Below are 18,982 nucleotides of genomic sequence, written 5' to 3' on the forward strand. Positions count from 1 at the left end.
GTCTTATTTTACAAGATGTGTGTGGTGTTTCTGGAATTTTACATAGTTTACTTTTATAATGCAATAAAAGTAGTTATAAAGATGATGAATATTTGAGCTGGGTATGGTGGCACAAACCTGTAATCCCAGCAGCTCTGGAGGCTGAGCCAGCCTCAGCAAAAGCAAGGCGCTAAGCAACTCAGTGAGACCCTGTCTCTAAATCAAATACAAAATAGGGCTGGGGATGTGGCTTAGTGGATGAGCATCCCAGAATTCAATCCCCGGTACACACTCTCAAAAACAAAAAAAATTATGAATTTTCTTTTGTTTATATCCTTAACAGTAGAACCAGATTATATCTGAAGCAGTCTGACTGCTGAATTGTTAGAGCTGCTGTAGGATTCACTTTTCTTCCTGTCTGTACTTTTCTCCCAGATTTTATTCCAGGCTCTCATGAAACAGTAGTAAGCAAATATAATCTAATTGTATATGAGCTTGCATTCTAGTAGATTAGACAGCAGACATGGGAGCAAAGAGAAGTGCAAGAAGAAAGTTCAGGATAATGAAATGCAAACAACTAGAATGGCTGACAGCTACTTAACAGTGGTCTTGAAGTCCTCTGATAAGATAAAGCCAGGATCTGAGTGATAAGAATCAGCTCAGGCAGAAGGGTTAATATAAGTAAAAGACTTTTTGTAGGAGTAGCTGTGACACCAAGTTGCTGTTGAGGTAGGCAGGCAGGCAGGAAGGGTTTGAAGACTATGGTAAACACTTGGACTTTATTCCAAGATAGGAGAACATTGGAAGGGTGTTAAGCAGGGAAGAATATTTTTAAAGATTATTCTAGGTGATTTAAAGGAATATTCTGGCTATTTGGGAGTAGAGGTAAGGAATGGTGCAAGAAGACCAGTTAGAAAGCTTGTTAGTTCACCTAAGGGATGGTAGTGGCTTGTATAAGTTCCTTGAGGGCAGAACTTTGAGTATTCCTTTGTTCCCTGTGTTGTTAACTCTTGGGCTAGTGCTAGTGACTTATAAACTTAGGCATTCAGTAAGTATTTGTTGAATTAAGTACTAATAGCAGTGGAGATGGGGAGAGATAGATGGATATAGGATTTCTTTTGTAATGGAGTTAACAGATATTGTTGAGTTGGATGTGAGTTATAAGGGAGGGAAGGAATGGGGACTTTTAGGTTTTGGTTTGTGAAATTAAGTGCATTGGAGTACCACTAATTGAGATGGAGAATTCTTGGAGAGCATGTTTCAGAAGAGGAATCACTACTTACATTTTGGACAATTATAACTACTTAGCTATTAAATACTCTTTATGTAAGGATATTAGGCAGGTAAGTATATGAACATTTAAAACATTTTTAAAAGTCAGTAAGTGGGCTGTATTTTTTACCTTTTCTGAAAATATGGTACTCTTGATTAAACTTTTGGCCATATCTATATATTCTTTGAGGACTGATTATGAAGAGATGGGAAAAAAAGGAGCAAGGCAAGAGCTTGCATCCATATCCTAGGTGTTGACTGAGACCTAGATCCAGATGCCTGTCCTGCTGTTTTTCATATTTCAACTCAAAATTCCACCAAATTTCTTTTTGGTAGTAGAGTTCAATTTTGGCTCCATTGGTTCCTTCCATAACCCATTTGCCTGCCTTTTTGAGTGCTGCTAAATTAAAAGTATGGGATCAGATGTCTGTGTATCTGGAAGCCACATATTTGGTCTCTCTTCCCAGGCTTCATCATAAGATGCGAAGTGTTTTCTTTTTTTAAACAATTTTATTAATTTTATTTTTTTATTTGATACATGATAATTGTACATTTTAATAAGGTACCATGTCATATCTTGATTGATATGTAAATTGGGTAATGATTAAATCAGGGTAATAAGCATATCCATTACCTTAACCTCTTATTTCTATATAGTGAGTACATGAACTATTTTAGATATTACATGAATTGTTATCAACTATGTTCACCATGCTGTGCCATAGAACATTAGAACTTAATTCTTCCTAATGGTAACATTGTACCATTGGCCATCTTCTTCCTAAATCTCTTCACCCTGGTTTCTAATGTTTGGAACATTGTGTTTGAAATTTTGCCTGTCATTTTATATGTGATTATCACAGTTGTAGATGTGTTCTTTACCTCTTGCACTGTTTGTGCAAGATTGTGGGTTTTGGCCTCTTTTTAGTAGGGTCAATTATAGCAAAACAACTAAGATCATACAGTTTGAGCCAAGCATGGACAACTTGTTGAGACTGTCTCAAAATAAAAAGGTTCAGGGGTGTAGTTTAGTGAGAGCATGTCTGGTTCAATCCCCATTACTACAAAAAAAAGATGATGCAGTTTGAATCCTTGCTCTGCTAATTATTCTGTAGCATCAGGTAGGTTATTTAACTTCTCTGAGCCTTAATATTTTCATATAAAATATGGGGATAAATATAACAGAGTGGTTTCAGTGTGATTGTGAAAATTGTGTAAAATGCTTGCATAGTACCTATATAGTAACACATTGTAGTGTTTTTTTGTTGTTTTTGTTTTTTGTTTTGTGTTGTTTTAAGCTATTGTGGATAACACATGGCCCTTGCTGTCATCTTCTAGCTTTTTTAAAAGGATTCATCTGAAATTGATTTTCATATTATCATTGAATAATATCTTGGTCAATTGATTTCTGTAGGCCTGCCATCACCAGGGAAATAAAGTCATTCTCAAATGTGGAATTTATTTTAAATGTTCACGATCTTCAAGTCTTTCTATACTACATAATGCAAGAACCTTGTATGTCATTTGCAGTTGGCATAATTTCTTTTTATCACTGTTGCTTCTTAACATTTTGAAACTTGATTTTCAAAGTAAAACTTCATTTTACTGGTTTTCTTGTTGTATAATTTGCCAACTATTTTACATTGTATGTTTGATTATGATATTTATTTTATCTTAAAGCCTTCTGATTCTACTGTGGATGTTTATTAAATGAATAAAAATATATTTTTATTTTGTTTAGACCACCTTTCTATTACTGTTAATAATCCATAGATATGGGCTATAAGCTTAGTAGTACAGCACTTGTCTAACATATGCAAAGCTCTGCATTTGATTGCCAGCATTGCAAAAAAAAAATCCATAGTTTTGAAATGACTCTCAGCAAATACTTTAAAGCTATTCTTTAAAGATTTATTTAGAAGAGTCAGAGGCTCTTATATAACTTTCTTTCTAAATATATTTTAATTTTTAATTGACACATAGCAATTATACATATTTACGTGGAACCGTGTGATATTTTGATATATGTTTACAGGGTGTAATGATCACATCAGGGTAATTGACATATCCATCACTTAGACAAATATGTATTATTTCTTTGTGCTGGGAACATTCAAAATCTTCTGTTATGGGCTGGGACTGTGGCTCAGTGGTAGAGGGTTCACCTAGCATGTGCAAGGCATTGGGTTCCATCCTCAGCACCACATAAGAATAAATTATAAAAAATATATTTTTAAAAAATCCTCTGTTAGCTAGTTTGTCAGAGTATTCAATTAATTGTCATCAACCATAGTTATCCTACTGTGTTATATAAATTCTTATTGATCCTTTAGTGTGACTATTGTTATTATTTCATAGGGAATTTCATAGATAATAATAGTATCATACTCTATTGCAGAAAAAATAGGAATATGTATTTTGAAACCCTTATTCCAAAAGATAATATATTTTTCTAAAGGTCTTTTGAGCTCTATTAAACAAGTGTTATTTTCTAACAAGACAAATTTTCTTAATTTTCTAGTTTGGGTTTAGGCATTATCTAGCTTTGTAGTAAAAAAAGAGTTATTATGGTAAAAATAAAACCCACAATTGTTAAAATATGATGCATTCATTGATGTATTAGGCAAAAGGGAACGTTGGAGGAGAACTGCTCAGCTCCTGGTAGTCAGGAAGCAGAGAAAGAAGGGGGAATGAACTTTAGGGAAGATGGATCCTTCCAGGGCTTCCCCATAGTGACCTACCTCCTCTAGCCCATGCCCTGCAGTAATTACCCAGTTAGTCCATTTAAACTAGGATGGATCTATTAGGTTATAGCTCTCATAATCTAAACATTTCACCTCTGGATATTCCTGCATTAACACAAGAGCTTTAAGGGACACCTCATATCCAAACCATTACAGTTGACTTTGTTGTATATATTAGTATAAAACAAAGATTAAAAATTTTCCCAATTTTATCCATTCCAGGGAGAAACACATCTTATATTTCCTAAAAAAGCTTCAGTGGAACAACTGCAAAAAATTCGTGACCTGATTGCCATAGAGAGAAGTAGTAGATTGGATGGATCAATTAAGAGCCACAAAGTAGAATCATCTAAGCAACCTGCAACTACTGCCCCGCTTCCTACAACACAGTCTTCAAATGCTAATGGGTTAACCCAACATGCAGGAAACCATCAAGGGCTGTCATCAAATCTACCCTCTGCTCCAAAGGTAATGTTAGCATTAAACTTTTCTTAACCATTCTGTCAAAGTATTGAAACAGCAAAAGCTTTAGACTATGTTATGATTTATTCCTGAATTTGTGGTGCAGATATTCTTGGTTCTTAGAACATATCCAGATTACTTCAGTGTTTTAAAATTTTCAAATGACTATCTTTTATTTATATTTTGAAACTTATGGCTTATTGATTCTGGGGTTTCTTTATCATTTATAAATGTACCTGTTGCCTTGCCTTATGACTAAATCAGTTATACAAATTAGCATATATTTTTAACTTAAAACAAATGGACTTGCTGAATAGGAGTATCACCATTAAATTAGATTTCCTCTAATTCTCTGATGTTTTTATTTGGTGGTATTGGAGAGTGGCTCACACATGCTAGGCACACAATCTACCACCAAGTCAGATACCCAGCCCTATTTTATTTTATTTTAACACACATTGCCACTAAGTTTCCCACACTGACTTCAAACTTGAGATCTTTTGCTTCAACCTCCCCAGTTGCTGCAGTTACAGGTATGTGCCATCATACTCAGCTTAGCACATTCACATTTCTAATTTAAATTTTACCTGCTGTTATTTGCCATGAGAATTATTAATTCTAATAGACCAACCACTGTCAACATCTTAACTGAAAAATTAGCTTCTTTGGGCTTTAGGTAAATAAAAATGCATTCATATATTAATAGTGGATGCTGGAAAATTAGTGAAGTTTACTTATTAGCATACATAGATATATACTTCAAAGAACTGAAATAGATTTTTGGTATTTTACAGACATTCTATATAAGCCTAAATGATCCCATTTATTAGGAAATAAGTATCCTTTTTAGAAAAATTTCTTCTGATAGAGCTCATTAAGTATTCTCTCCCCCCCCCCCCAAAAAAAAAAAAAAAAAAACAACTTGACCACATTTTATTTTACAAAATATCTTTGCTGGACTAAGTAGTATTTTGTTAGTATTCTGGCTCAGGAAAGAATTTTCTGAATCTTCTTTAATATTCCTTTTTTTTTTTTTTTCTTCTTACCCTTGCAATTAACCTGATGTACCATGTAAAAACATAATCTTATTCTATGGCTAAGACTAATTCTACAGTTTAGAAGAAAATAAACTTTCTCAAACATCTATGCTATTAATAATCTAGTATTTCTCAAAGATATATATGCTATTAATAATCAAGTATTTATCAACCTTACTTCTCTAGTCCTGGAAACAAAATATTTTTTTGTGTATTTCTTAAAGAAGTTGGAAAAAACTGAATGAATCTTATTTTTTATAGATAGCTCTTGGCTATCCATAGACCACTGGAACATACCTTTGTTTTCAGTGTATCTATAAAGTTTATTTAGAGAAATAATAGGTCACCATCAAGTTGGATTCAAGGAATGCAATATACTTTTTATACTCTGTAATTTTTTTTGTATTAAGCAAGTAAGTAATGAGCAGGTCACTATATGCAGGAGTGTGGCACATAAAAACAACTATAATTATATAGTCTTCAAGGATCTTAAGAGCTTGTTGGAAAAACTAATTGAACAGTATAAGAAATGTAAGTAATTCATGATACATATAAGAATTAAAGGTACAAGATTGCTTTTTTTATTTTCTTTAAGAGCTTTATAATTATACATAGTAGTTGGCTTCATCTCAACAAACTCATACATGCATGGAAATTGATTTTAGTTTATTGATTACTCCATTTTCCCATCCCTTTTCCCTTCTTCCCTCTCTCTCCTCTTCCATCTTCTTCCACTATCCTGTTTGACTTCCTTTCACTTGTCTATTAATTTATATTTGATTTTTTTTTATATTAACCTATCATTCCCTCCCCCCTTAGCTTCCACATGTGAGAAAAAACATTCTACCTTTGAGTTTCTGAGTTTGGCTTATTTCACTTAGAATGATACGCTCCATTTCCATTCATTTAGCAGCAAATGCCAAGATTTCATTCTTTTTTATGCTAGAACTCCATTATATATATGCATCACAATTTCTTAATTCATTCATCTATTGATAGACATCTGTATTGGTTCCATGGTTTAGCTATTATGAATTGTGTTGCTGTCCACATGAAGGTGACTGTATTGTTGTAGTATGCTGATTTTAGATCTTTGGGGAAAATACCAGGGAGTGGGATAGCTGAATCATATGGTGGTTTCATCCCTAGTTTTTTGGGGAATCTCCATAGTGCTTTCCAGAATGGTTATACTAGTCTGAAGTCCCCCAACAATGTACAAATATACATTTTTCCCTACAACCTCACCAGCATTTATTGTTGTTCAGTATACATATTCTTTAAAAAAATATTTTGTTATTTAAACTTTTAATCACATTAGTTACTGCAATATAGAACTTAATAGTTATTTTCTCCTGCTTTGCCCATCTTAAGTGAGGACACTAAATAAGGTTAGAATGGAACAAAGCAAGAGAGAGATTTAAACATTTTACCTGTATATAAACTAGATAAAACCTGATGAACTTGTGTATTATATTTCTTTGGTTACAACTGTATCAAGCAAAATTTTGAAAATATAAGTCAAGATGATAGTCATTGTTGAAATAGCTCTAGTGCTTTTCCTTTAAGACTCAAAACAGCAAAAACAATTTTTAAAAGACACAGAATTCCAGAATTTTAGATGCATTATTTCCAGTTTTATGATTTTGTCTAGATTGAAAACATTGTGAATTATGATTTGCTTAAAATATGATTTATCCAATAGTTTTATACAGCTAGTCCAAATGTATGCTATTATTTGGCATATGACTACTATTAGAATGTATATTAAATTAAGAATTTTTCATGAACTCTTAGTTACTGTTGCCCGTGGTGTGTATTGATATGTATTTATTTTTTATTTTTTACTAATATTTATTTTTTAGTTGTAGTTGGACACAATACCTTTATTTTATTTGTTTATTTTTTATTTGGTGCTAAGGATCGAACCCAGGGTCTCATACGTGCCAGGTGAGCACTCTACCATTGAGCCACAACCCCAGCCCTTGATATGTATTTATTTAAAAGAATTATAATAAATTGTGATTACTGAAACTTTTAAAAGAATATAGTACTAACAGATAATAATGATCAAAAATAAAGTGAACTAGTTTTTCTTTGTTTTTTGTTTTTTGTTTGTTTTTGCAGTGCTGAGGATTGAATTCAGGGCTTAACACGTGCTAGGCAAGCACTGTTCCTCTGAGCCATGTCCCCACCAAGCTAGTTAATGTTTTGAACTAATTTTATCTCATAAATCAATAATAAGGCAACATTTTAGTCAATCTGTATAAGAGAAGAAATCTATTTGTTCATAAGATTTAAATGTTCAATTTCGTGTATGTGAAACTACCACTCTTTATTTTTATTTTTTAAAATATTTATTTTTTTAGTTGTAGCTGGACACAATATCTTTAATTAATTAATTTATTTTTATGTGGTGCTGTGGATCTAACCCAGGGCCTCGCTCGTTCTAGGCAAGCACTCTACCGCTGAGCCCACAACCCCAGCCCGTGAAGCTACCACTCTTAAAGTAATACCTATATGCCCTTCATTAGGGGATTACTTAAATTGTAGTATGTCCTTATATTGGCATATTTGGTATCTGTTAAAAATGATGTTGGCTGTTTGAGAAGAAGAGCATTATTAAATGGAAAAAATGTAAACTGAGAATTCTAAAATTAAGCAACATAAATTGTGTATATGTGTGTAACACATGAATTTCTCTTAACGTTTCTCCCTCTAGAGATAACATGCATTCTCCCTTGAATATGAATCTACTTTTCCAAATAAACCACTACTATGCCCTTTAGAAAGTGATGAAAATAAAAAAACATATATATATATATATATGCAAAACATTAAAAAAGAGCACTACATGGACATAACCGTAATTTCTATAATTCTCAACCATAATTTCCTCTGAGTAGTGAAGTTATGGGTTATTTCATATTATTGGTGCCATTCCTGAATTTTTTACAACAACATTTCTTACTTTTATAAATAGGAAAAAAGTTTTTTTGGTAAGAAATAAGTTTATTGAATTCCAAGTTTAATTAAACGGTCATTTAAAATGTATTATTAGAACCTTTGTGTTTTAAAACAGACTTTAAATTTAAAAGCCACAAAAATAAAGGATACATAAAGGTTGAAAGAGCATTAGTGGGCCCATGGAGCCTTTGATCCTTTACCAAAGAAGTGAATTTGCTAATCTGTCTTCCACTGATGATATCACATGATTTGAAAGAATCACATGCATTGAACTTTTTTTCTTGTAAAGGCTTAAATATATCTCACATCAGAAACCAAAATAATTGGAAGTATGATTAGGGAAGAAAACGTCTCTAAAACAGATTTCACGTTTAAAACTATCATTTATACTCCAAATAACTTTTATTCTGTCAGGCAATTAACTGCTGCCTTATGTAGCATTAGTACATGGTTACCCAGCTGCTGTAATCGCCAGGCAATCAGCAACCTTCTATTTTTATGGCTTAGTTGTTTTCAGAGTTGTGCCAATGAATATGTAAAGAAATAAGGCAAGAAAATAAACGATTGTTCAAGATCATTTGAATGCCATTAAAACCACAATGAATGAGGTAATTTCCAGATTGAAAAGGATTAAATTGAAAATAAAAATACTCTGGATGAGTTCTTACCCTTTCAGTAAATGAAAATCTGCATTTAAGAAAAAGATGCCACTTTAAATGTCTCATTTTTATAAGAATTCTTCTGAATAAAAATGGAGACTTTTTTTCTGGTTTTATATCAGTTCTGCTAAAGGAGCATATTCTTCTCCATTGTGAATTCCCTGTATTTCTTATCACCAAATTTGTATCAGATTTCTTCTGTCTATAGTTGCATTCATCCCTTCCATTTTTAGGGGTTTTGTGATGATTTGGGGGGGTTTGGGGTATTTGTTTGCCATGCTGGGGAGTGAACCCAGAGCCTGTGTTCTACCACTGAGTTATATCTCCAGTCCATTCTGTAGTTTTTATTTTGAGACAAGGTCTTGCTAAAGTGCCCAGGCTGGCCTTGAACTTGAGATCCTCCTGCTTCAACCACCTGAGTTGCTGAGATTACAGGCATGTGCCATCCCTTCCAGCTCATCCCATAGTTCTTTATAATCTGTTTAAGCCAGAGTTTAGGCTTAAATAGATCATAAAGAACTTAAAACTACATCATATAGTCTATAAATTCATTTAACCAGGCACCTTTGAAGTTCAAAACTTTGTAACTGCAAAAGGAGGAGGGAGCATGCCATAGAGCATGTTACTTTTAACTCCCTCTACCTTGTAGCATTTTTCTCTCTTCCTCAGAATGGCTTCTCCAATCTGTGAGGGAGTGACTATTAGTCCAAATATTAAATATTATTATAACTTAATTGCTTTACTTCTGGGACAAAAAATATAAAAAGCTCAAATATTTTTTTCCCACATCCCAGTGAACTGTTTTGTATTTGTTACCAGACCCAGGTTAGGAGGCTTATCCCATGGAAAACCCAAGGTCCAGGGGACAAGTGTTGAGAAGAAAGAAAGGCTTTATTCAGTAACTAAAGAATAGTGAAGTGGGAGCCCTTGCCCTTCTCAACTCTAGGGAGTTGAGGGATTATAATATAGGATAGGATTAATGAGGGAGAAGGGGCCATAAAGGAGAGAAATATTCATGTCTTTTCTGGGAATAGGTGCCCCCCTTTTTTTCTTCACTCCCTTTATGAAGGTTTGATGTTTCCATTCACTCTGACTGATAGATGTCTTTATCTTTAATGGGGTTGGGGAAGGGGGGGGTGGAGGGGATAGATCTAGAGTGATGAAGCAAGTCTAGGTCAAGTTAATCCTCTAGTGTGATTGTTGCGCCCCCTTGCCCGCAAGGAAGACGCAACACTCAGGAATCTTCTTTCAGCAGTTTATTTCAGGCCCTTGATAGTTCTTCTTCTTCTCTCTCGGATGCCCCTCCCAGCCTTAATAAAGCATCTCAAGCCCCAATGCAAAGCAGCCACGTGGAGCTTTCTCATAGGGTGATGAAAAGTCATGCGCCAACTCTCCCAAATAAGGAGTTGTTTGTCACAGACCACAGCGGAGCCAGCGCCATCTTGTAATGGCGACCATAATTTGCATAAACGGCAGAAGCGGCTCACCACATGTGATATTATAGTTTTAGACAAAACGTTTCTCAAAAGATCAACATGTCTACATGCAGGGCTGAGTAGAATCTGACCTTCAAAGATTAAGCCTAGAAAGGAGATAGACACAGTATGAAAACTGAGGTGCTAAGCCTTTCATCCTATTCTAGTCACCCATCAACACTACAGTAAACGCATACTTCAGGTCCCTGAAGAGTAACCTAGTCAACTGCTGTCATCATGACCCACACGTCAGAGGAGTACTGGTACAGCAAAGATATTGGGAAACTAATGTATTTCCCAGCTGTGTGACCTCCCAAATCAGTGATTTTTGTTTGTTTGTTTGTGATGCTAGGAATTGAACTCAGGGCCTTGTGCATGTGAGGCAAGCACTCTACCAACTGAGCTATATCTCCAGACCTAAATCAGTGACTTTTAAGTCAACTAAAAGCAAATGAAGCTAAAGGGTTAATTTTTCCCCCACTTTGGTAGCACCATGGTGTACTTAATCCACTTTGAAGCACCACTTGTACAACTCAGTCTTGTAGCTTTCTTTCCTTAATAACACTATTACAAGACTACTTATCAAGATCAGTGGTCTTAGGCTGAGGCTGTAGCTCAGAGGCAGAGCGCTTGCCTAGCACATGTGCGGCACTGGGTTTGATCCTTGGTACTACATACATACATACAGGTTCGATCCTTGGTACTACATACATACATACATACATACATAAATAAAATAAACAAATCCTTAGCACCACATAAATAAACAAACAAAATAAAAGCATGCTGTCCATCTACAACTACAAAAAAGTTTTTTTTAAAAAAAAGATCAACAGTCTCCACTGTTGCCAAATTTAATGTATTTTTTTAGTTTATTTTTATTTGACTACTTAGTATCTTTAGCTCTTTTTGCTACTGTAAGTGGTTCAACTACTGACCCAGTTGCTCATGTCAAAAATCCATGGATCATTCCTAACATATTTCACTCCTTTTCTAACTGCTTCTGACTCCTGTACAGTCAGTCACCAAAGCGTGTTGATTCTACTTCCTAAGTTCTTCTACTTTTTCTACCAATATTATATGAGTTCCCTAGTTTAAGACCCCATCTTTCTTGGAGTTCTCCTGTAAGCTTCTCTCAGATCTTTTGATGGCTCCTTTTCTACATAAAAGGTAGAGTGGTATTCCAAAAAAAAAAAAAAAAAACCACAGATCTGATCTTTTTATTCCCTTGCTTAAATCTTTTTAATGTCTTTCTTTATAATGGAAAGAGACCAGAGATCTAGCCACTTATCAACCCAACCTAACCCTCAGCTTTACTTTTTCACCATTTTCCACTTACTATATGTACTGAATGCCTTGATTTCTCTGAGCCTTCACACTATGCCAAGTATATCCTCCTACATATAAGCTCTCCAGCTGCCTTCCCTTGATTCTTCTAACAGGAGTGGGGTCTTTTTCTCTTCTTTTTTTGAGATGTTATTTTATTTTATTATTTTTTTTATTAGTTGCTCAATTTTTTTTATTAGTTGCTCAAAGGAGTGGTCTTTTTCCTTTTTCTTTATATTTTACCACAAATGTCATTTCTTCAGGGACGTCTCTATAGAACCCCAGTTGTAAAGTCTGATTTTGCCCTTTATATATTTGCTTTATAATTCTTAAATATCTGTGAATGAAGTTATTTAACTTACATTGTATTCCCAGTACCTAGCAAATAAAGCATCAATAAATAGTTGAGTAAATGAACATTGTTGTATTAGTATGTATTCATAGATTGCTTGCTCTGTGAAGGTAATGTTCTTTTTAGTTTGATCTTCATTATTTTTCCAATACTTAACACATTCTCACAGACAAATATTTGTTGAATTACTGTAGTGGTTCTGTCATGTAATACTTTTTCTGTCTTGCCTCCCATGCCAGTGCTTTACTTAGTTGTATTTGACAGTGGTTTGCTTTTTTTTAATCAGCCTCTCTCTACCTTTTAAAATGTATATTTAACCAATTTACATTTATTGTAATTGTTAATATGCTTGAATTTATTTCCAAACCTTATTTTTGTGTTTCTGATTTCCTTGCTTTTCTGTTTTTTTTTTTCTTTTTGTTTTGTTTGGATCAGTCAAGTTTTCCATTATTGCCACTCTAAGGGTTAGAAAGTTAACTTTGGTTTTCTAATTATCGACCTGAAATTTCTAATTCAAATATTGAATTTTATATTTTTTTAAGGACAGTAACCTCTATTTTGCTCCTTTGTCACTTTGCTTATGAAAAGAAATTGGAGATTTTACTTTCCAGTTGTGATTGTGTATTTAGACCAATCAAAACTTAAGTTTTGCCAGTTTTTTGTTTATTTGATTGATTTTTATCCTACTCTTGAATGTCTTGTTTTATTTATACTTATTTATTTAGTCTGTATATTTACATATTTTTTAATGGTACTGGACATTGAACCCAGTATATGATATTTTTGACTAATTTACCTAATAATTCTTTTAGATAAGATTTTTGGAGTGATATTTTCTCTGTGTTGTAATACATCAGAAAGTGTATTTATTTATTTAACTAGGTATGAATTCTATTTTAGCCATTTTTTTTGAATTTCAAAAATTTTCCTTCTTTACATGTTATGTTTCTGACTGCTTAAAGGCTTTTAGAAATTTCTTTTTTAACGTGTGATGAGATGCACCCTTATATGCCTAGTTTTTGTTTTGTTTTCCATTAATAATGGCTCTTCAGCTTTATGAAATTTGCTTCTATTCTTTGAGAAGTTTCTTTCTTACATTGTTTCTACCCTCTTTCTACAATTCCTGTTAACCAGATTTGAAAACTTAGGAATTTATTTTCACTGTCTATTCTCTTTATGTCTCATTCTTAGAAAATGCTTTTGCTAAAATAAGGCTTTTGATTGATTGATAATTCTTTTGTTTGTTTATTCTACTGTTTGGTACCATCTACATTTTTTTTTCATTTTTGTTTTTAAATTTTTATTTCCACAATCCATAATTGATACTTTGAATACAGATAGTTTGACTTAAAGATTTTTCCAGCTTTATTAATGGTGACAAAGAAATACCATACATATTCAGTGAAAACCATACTTGGAAATCTGAATTTTGACTCTTCTTGGGGCTGTGATGTGTGCAGTACTAGATTCTTAGGTGATGCTGGGCAGTGGCAATAGCAGTGACCTGCAAATTCCAGTCAGCCATGCCATCACAAGTAAACAACTTATGCTCCAGAGTACCATCTTGCTAAACTGTTATGTTCAGTAAGTTGGGTGTATGAAATGCATTTTCAATTTAAGGTATTTTTAATTTATAATAGTAAGTTCATTAGGTCATAATCCTATCAAATCCAGAAGCATTTACACAGTAAATCTCAAAATTGCTGAAGATATACTTTTTTTAGTTTTTTCTTTTTCTTATTATTTTTTAGTTGTAGATGGACACAATATCTTTATTTTATTTATTTAGTTTTATGTGGTACTGATGATCGAACCCAGGGCCTCACCTGTGCTAGGCTAGCACTCTATCACTGAGTCATAAACTCAGCCCAGTCTCTTTTATTTTTGCTGGTATTGCTGTAGGATTAGTTCTTCTGATATTGATTCTAATGACTCTTCTTAACAGTATATGTTGATTTTCTTTCTTTTCTTTTTTTTTTTAAACCTTTGAGGTATATATATTTACTTTCATTGTATACTTATACAATCAGAGATTAAAAGAGCATGTTGGTAAGTTGTCCAAGGGTACGTAGCTATTAAGCAGAGTTAACAGGTATATAGGTATGTTTTTTTTTAAATTATTCTAATTTGTTATATATGACAACAGAATGCTTTATAATTCATATTACACATATAGAACACAATTTTTCATATCTCTGGTTGTACACAAAGTAGAGTCATACCATTCATGTCTTCATACATGTACTTAGGGTAATGATGTCCATCTCATTCCACCATCCTTTTTACCCCCTTCCTCCCTCTCTTCCCCTCCTCCCTTCTGCCCTATCTAGAGTTTGTCTATTCCTCCCATGCTCCCCCTCCAACCCCACTATGGATCATCCTCCTTATATCAGAGAAAACAATGAGCATTTGGTTTTTTGGGATTGGCAAACTTCACTTAGCATTATATTCTCCAGTTCCATCCATTTACCTGCAAATGCCATGATTTTATTCTCTTTTACTTGCTGAGTAATATTCCATTGTGTATATATACCACATTTTCTTTGTTCATTCATCTACTGAAGGGCATCTAGGTTGGTTCCACAGTTGCTTTTGTAGATCATTATACACAAGTTCTTGCTTGTCTGTATGTAAATAATTGCATTTGTTTCCAGCAACCTTGAGGGGGTCAAGGCAGGCTGCATGGTGCAAAGTGTCAGAAGCATCTGGTCATGACTTGATTATTCCTTTTCTTTTGAGACCCTAAGCATGTAGCCTTACAGCTCAGAGGCAGACTTCTTTGTTGATTGGATGCCAATGAGGGAAAAGCCAAAATGACTACATAATTCTGCTGTTGGAACCTATGGCTTCTTTGTCCTTGAAATTATTTTGAAAACATTTTTGACCTTTCATCACCATTCTTCTAGGGGTGAATGTTGTCTTGGTTTTTTCCTTTATTCTATTCATATCTACCTTTCCTTTTAGAAGTTTGTATAATTCCTGATCCCTTAAAATCATGTCACCTTTCCTAGTATTACAAGCATTTGAAGTCAGATGCATTATTCAGAGCACTATCTTGATTTAAGCAGTGGTCAAGAATTCCACATATTAAGTATGTCCTCAGTAATATATTTAGAGGGAAAAGTAGATATATGTTAGATTCTGAACTAATGTGGCTATCTTCTAAGAGTATTGTAAAGGTAATTATATTTAGGGTATAATTATTGTTTCTCAGGGAATCTATATGTTTTACTTTATCTGTGAAATCGTAGACCCATAGGGGTTTTATTATGTTGTATTTTTGTAGCATATAGTGAAAAGCTAATTTCAGTTTTTTTTTCTATTAGGTTACTGCTGAATCAACCATTCTAAAAGTTCTTCAATCCAACATTCAGCATGTGCTGCTGTATGAAAATCCTGTTCTCCAGGAGAAAGCATTAACTTACATTCCAGTCAAAGAACTAAAAAGGAAATCACAAGAAAAGTTGTCCAGAGCCAGAAAATTGGATAAAGGTAGTGGCTTTCCATAAGAATTTATCGTAAAATATGCATCATTGCTAAATAAATACTGAAGTAGTGCCATTTTCTGAATGCACTGTAAATAACCTGTTACTATATAGATTTAAAAAAAACTTTTTTTGTAGTTGTGTATGGACAGCATGCCTTTGTTTGTTTATTTTTATGCAGTGCTGAGGATTGAACCTAGTGCTTCACCCATGCTAGGCAAGTGCTTTGCCACAGAGCTACATACAGCCCCAGCCCCTAATATATAGATTTTTAAGTATAGTAATAGCATAATTATAATAAATATGTCTTAGCTTGTTAAAAATTATTATATTGTAAAATACACTTACCATTCTAACCACTTTTAAGTATAGAATTTAGTGCTGTTAAATATATTCATGATGTTATAATAAAACCGTGACCACCATCTAGCTTCATAACTCTGTTTGTCTTATAAAAGTGAAGTTCTTTGTCCATTAAAATGATCACTCTCATTTTCCATCCTCCCTGCCAGTCTTTGGCAATCACCATTCTACTTTCTGTCTCTGATTTTTTTTTAATGTCTCTATAATTTTGACTGCTGTAAATATCTCATACAAGTGGAATCAATGTAGTATTTGTCTTTGGGGAATTGGCCTATTTTCCTTAGTATAATTTCTTCAAGATTTATTTGCTTTGTAACATTGCAGAATTTTCTTCCATTTTAAGGCTGATTTCTATTATGATCATATACCACATTTTGTTTATCCATTCACATGGTATTGATATTCAGGTTGCTTGTATATTTTATCTGTTATGAACAATGCTGCCATGAACATGGGTATACGAATATCTCTTTAAAACTCTGGTTTCAATTATTTGAGGTATATACCCAAAAGTGGAATTGCTGGATCATATGGTGATTCTGTTTTTAATTTTTGTGAAGATCTGCCATATTCTTTTCCATAGAAACTATACATTTTCTTTCTTCAGTGTCCAGGGGTTTCAGTTTCTTTACATCCCGACAGCACTTACTATTTTCTGTTATTTTGTTTTATTGTTTGTTTGTTTCCTTTATAGTAGCCATAATAAGGGTGAGGTGGTATCTCACAGTAGTTTTTATTTGCCATGAGGTTGAGCATCATTTCATGTACTCACAATCCTATTGTTATTTAAAGTCTTGTTTTAGATCAAGTAAGAATAAGATAACTTAAATTTTACCTTCCCTTAATTCTTCTCTAGTGTTATTCATTTCTTTATGTAGACCCAAGTTTCTGACCTATATCATTTTCCTTTTCCCTAAAGAACTTCTTATATTTCTTTCATGGCAGGTCTGCTGGAGTTGAAGTTCCTCAGTTTTTGTTTACCTGAGAAAGTATTTATTTCTTCCTCACTTTTGAAGGATAATATCGCCACGATATAGAATTATAGGTTGGTGGGTTTTTCTTTCAACACTTTAAATATTTCATTTTATTTTTTTTTCCTGCTTGCATTATTTCTGATGAAAAGTCTATTGTATTTTCTGTCTTATTCCTCATTCAAGATCTTCTCTTTATCTTTGGTTTTCTGCAGTTTGAACAAGATATGCGTAGGTGTAGATTGTGTGTATTTTTCCTGCTTGATGTTGTCTGAGTATCTTGGATCTGTGGTTTGGGGTATTACTTCAAATATTCTATGCTTCCTTCTCTCTTTTCCTTCTGATATGCCAGCATATATTCTATTTTACCTTCATTTATCTCTGTGCTTCAGTTGCTAGAGTTCTTAGATGTTCTGTTTAATTTTGAAATTTTTCTAGAGTTCTATTTCTTTTTCTGTCTTTTCCCTTTGCATTCCAGTTTGGGAAGTTTCTGTTGATCTGTCTTCAAGCTCGTTGATTTCTTGACTGTTTCCAGTCTGCCCCTGAAAGGCATTCTTCATTTGTATACAGTGTTTTTGATTTCTAGCATTTCCTTTAGATTTTCTTGTTAGAGTTTCTGTCTCTCCACTTATATTACTTATTTGTTCTTACATGTCATCTACTTTTTCATTAGGGCTCCTAACATACAAACGAATCAATAATGTAAACATATAAAACATATAAGGTGGTTATTTTAAATTCCAAAATATATGCTGTATCTGAGTGGCCCTAATATTTGCTTTGTCTCTATAGACTGCTTTTCCTTCCTATTTTACATGCTTTGAAAGGTTTATTAAAATCTGATCATAATATATTAGGTACTAGGAGCTGAAGTAAACAGGACTTTTGTATAAAGATTTATGTTAATTTAGCTCAAAGGCCATGTTTAATGTATGTTATGGCTGTTGGAGTCACAAGCTTTATATTCCTATGGTGCTCGGATCATACTGGAGACCTGTTGGAGTACTGGTAAGGTATGGGGATGGTACACAAGATCCTTGGTTCAATCCCCAACACCTAAAAAAAAGTACAGGGGAGGCTCTATAATGTTTGGACTAAATCTCAGTGTTTTAGTGGGCTTTTAGCCCTGGATGTTACCCTCATACATGTTGTAGCTTCTCTCCCCAATAGGTAAGACAGGAGGCTATAAGGAACTAGATTCAGGGAAATGGCCTCTCCCCAGTTCAGATAATGCTCTGGTAGAAGGCTTTTCCTAGCTGTGGGCATAGTTCACAATTCTTATTCTTCCCTTTTCTTTTCACAGAGCAATAAGGGTCTTTTTTGTTTATTAGGAGAACCTTGAGGTTCCCAAAAGCAGAATGCAAAGAAGTGTGGGGAACTCTTCCAGTACTGTATTTCTCACTCCCAAATTAGACATACTCTGCATTTTGTTTAACATTGTCATTTAAGCTGGGTAGTGGCACATACCTGTAATTTCAGCTACCCAAGAGGCAGGAGAGTTGTAAGTTTGAGACCAGCCTGGGCAACTTAGTAAGATCCTGTCTCAAAATAAAATGTTTTAAAAATGTCTGGGAATGTAGCTCAATGATAGAGTGCTGGCCTAGCATATAGAAGGCCCTGAGACCAATTCCAAGTACTTGGGGGCGGGGTTAGAAGTTCTTAGAAGTTTATGGATCCAGGTAAGCACATGTTGGCCACGATCCTCTGAGTTGGCCTGTCTCTTAGGATTTGGGGGTGACCATTGGCTCTGTGACTTCAGCTCTCTGTTGGTTCCAGGAACAATCGTTGATTTTCAGTTTGATGACACTACTTGGAAGAAACCAGAGCAACAACTGAAAATGCCTGTGAGGGTTAGTTTGGTTTTATTTATTTATTTATTTATTTCCTATTTTA

General features: G+C 33.9%; 1 protein-coding gene across 1 annotated transcript in view; it reads left to right on the top strand.

The window, feature by feature from the left end:
* The window catches only part of Ngly1 (N-glycanase 1), a 56,815-nt gene that overhangs the window by 10,904 nt on the left and 26,929 nt on the right, over positions 1-18,982 (top strand). Inside the window, exons 4-5 of the mRNA XM_015488946.2 lie at positions 4,218-4,463; positions 15,597-15,762. Of these exons, the coding sequence (XP_015344432.1) occupies positions 4,218-4,463; positions 15,597-15,762 (412 nt within the window). The remainder of the gene's footprint in view (positions 1-4,217; positions 4,464-15,596; positions 15,763-18,982) is intronic.

This window comes from Marmota marmota, unplaced genomic scaffold, assembly GCF_001458135.2.
Source record: "Marmota marmota marmota unplaced genomic scaffold, marMar, whole genome shotgun sequence".
Classification (NCBI taxonomy): domain Eukaryota; kingdom Metazoa; phylum Chordata; class Mammalia; order Rodentia; family Sciuridae; genus Marmota; species Marmota marmota.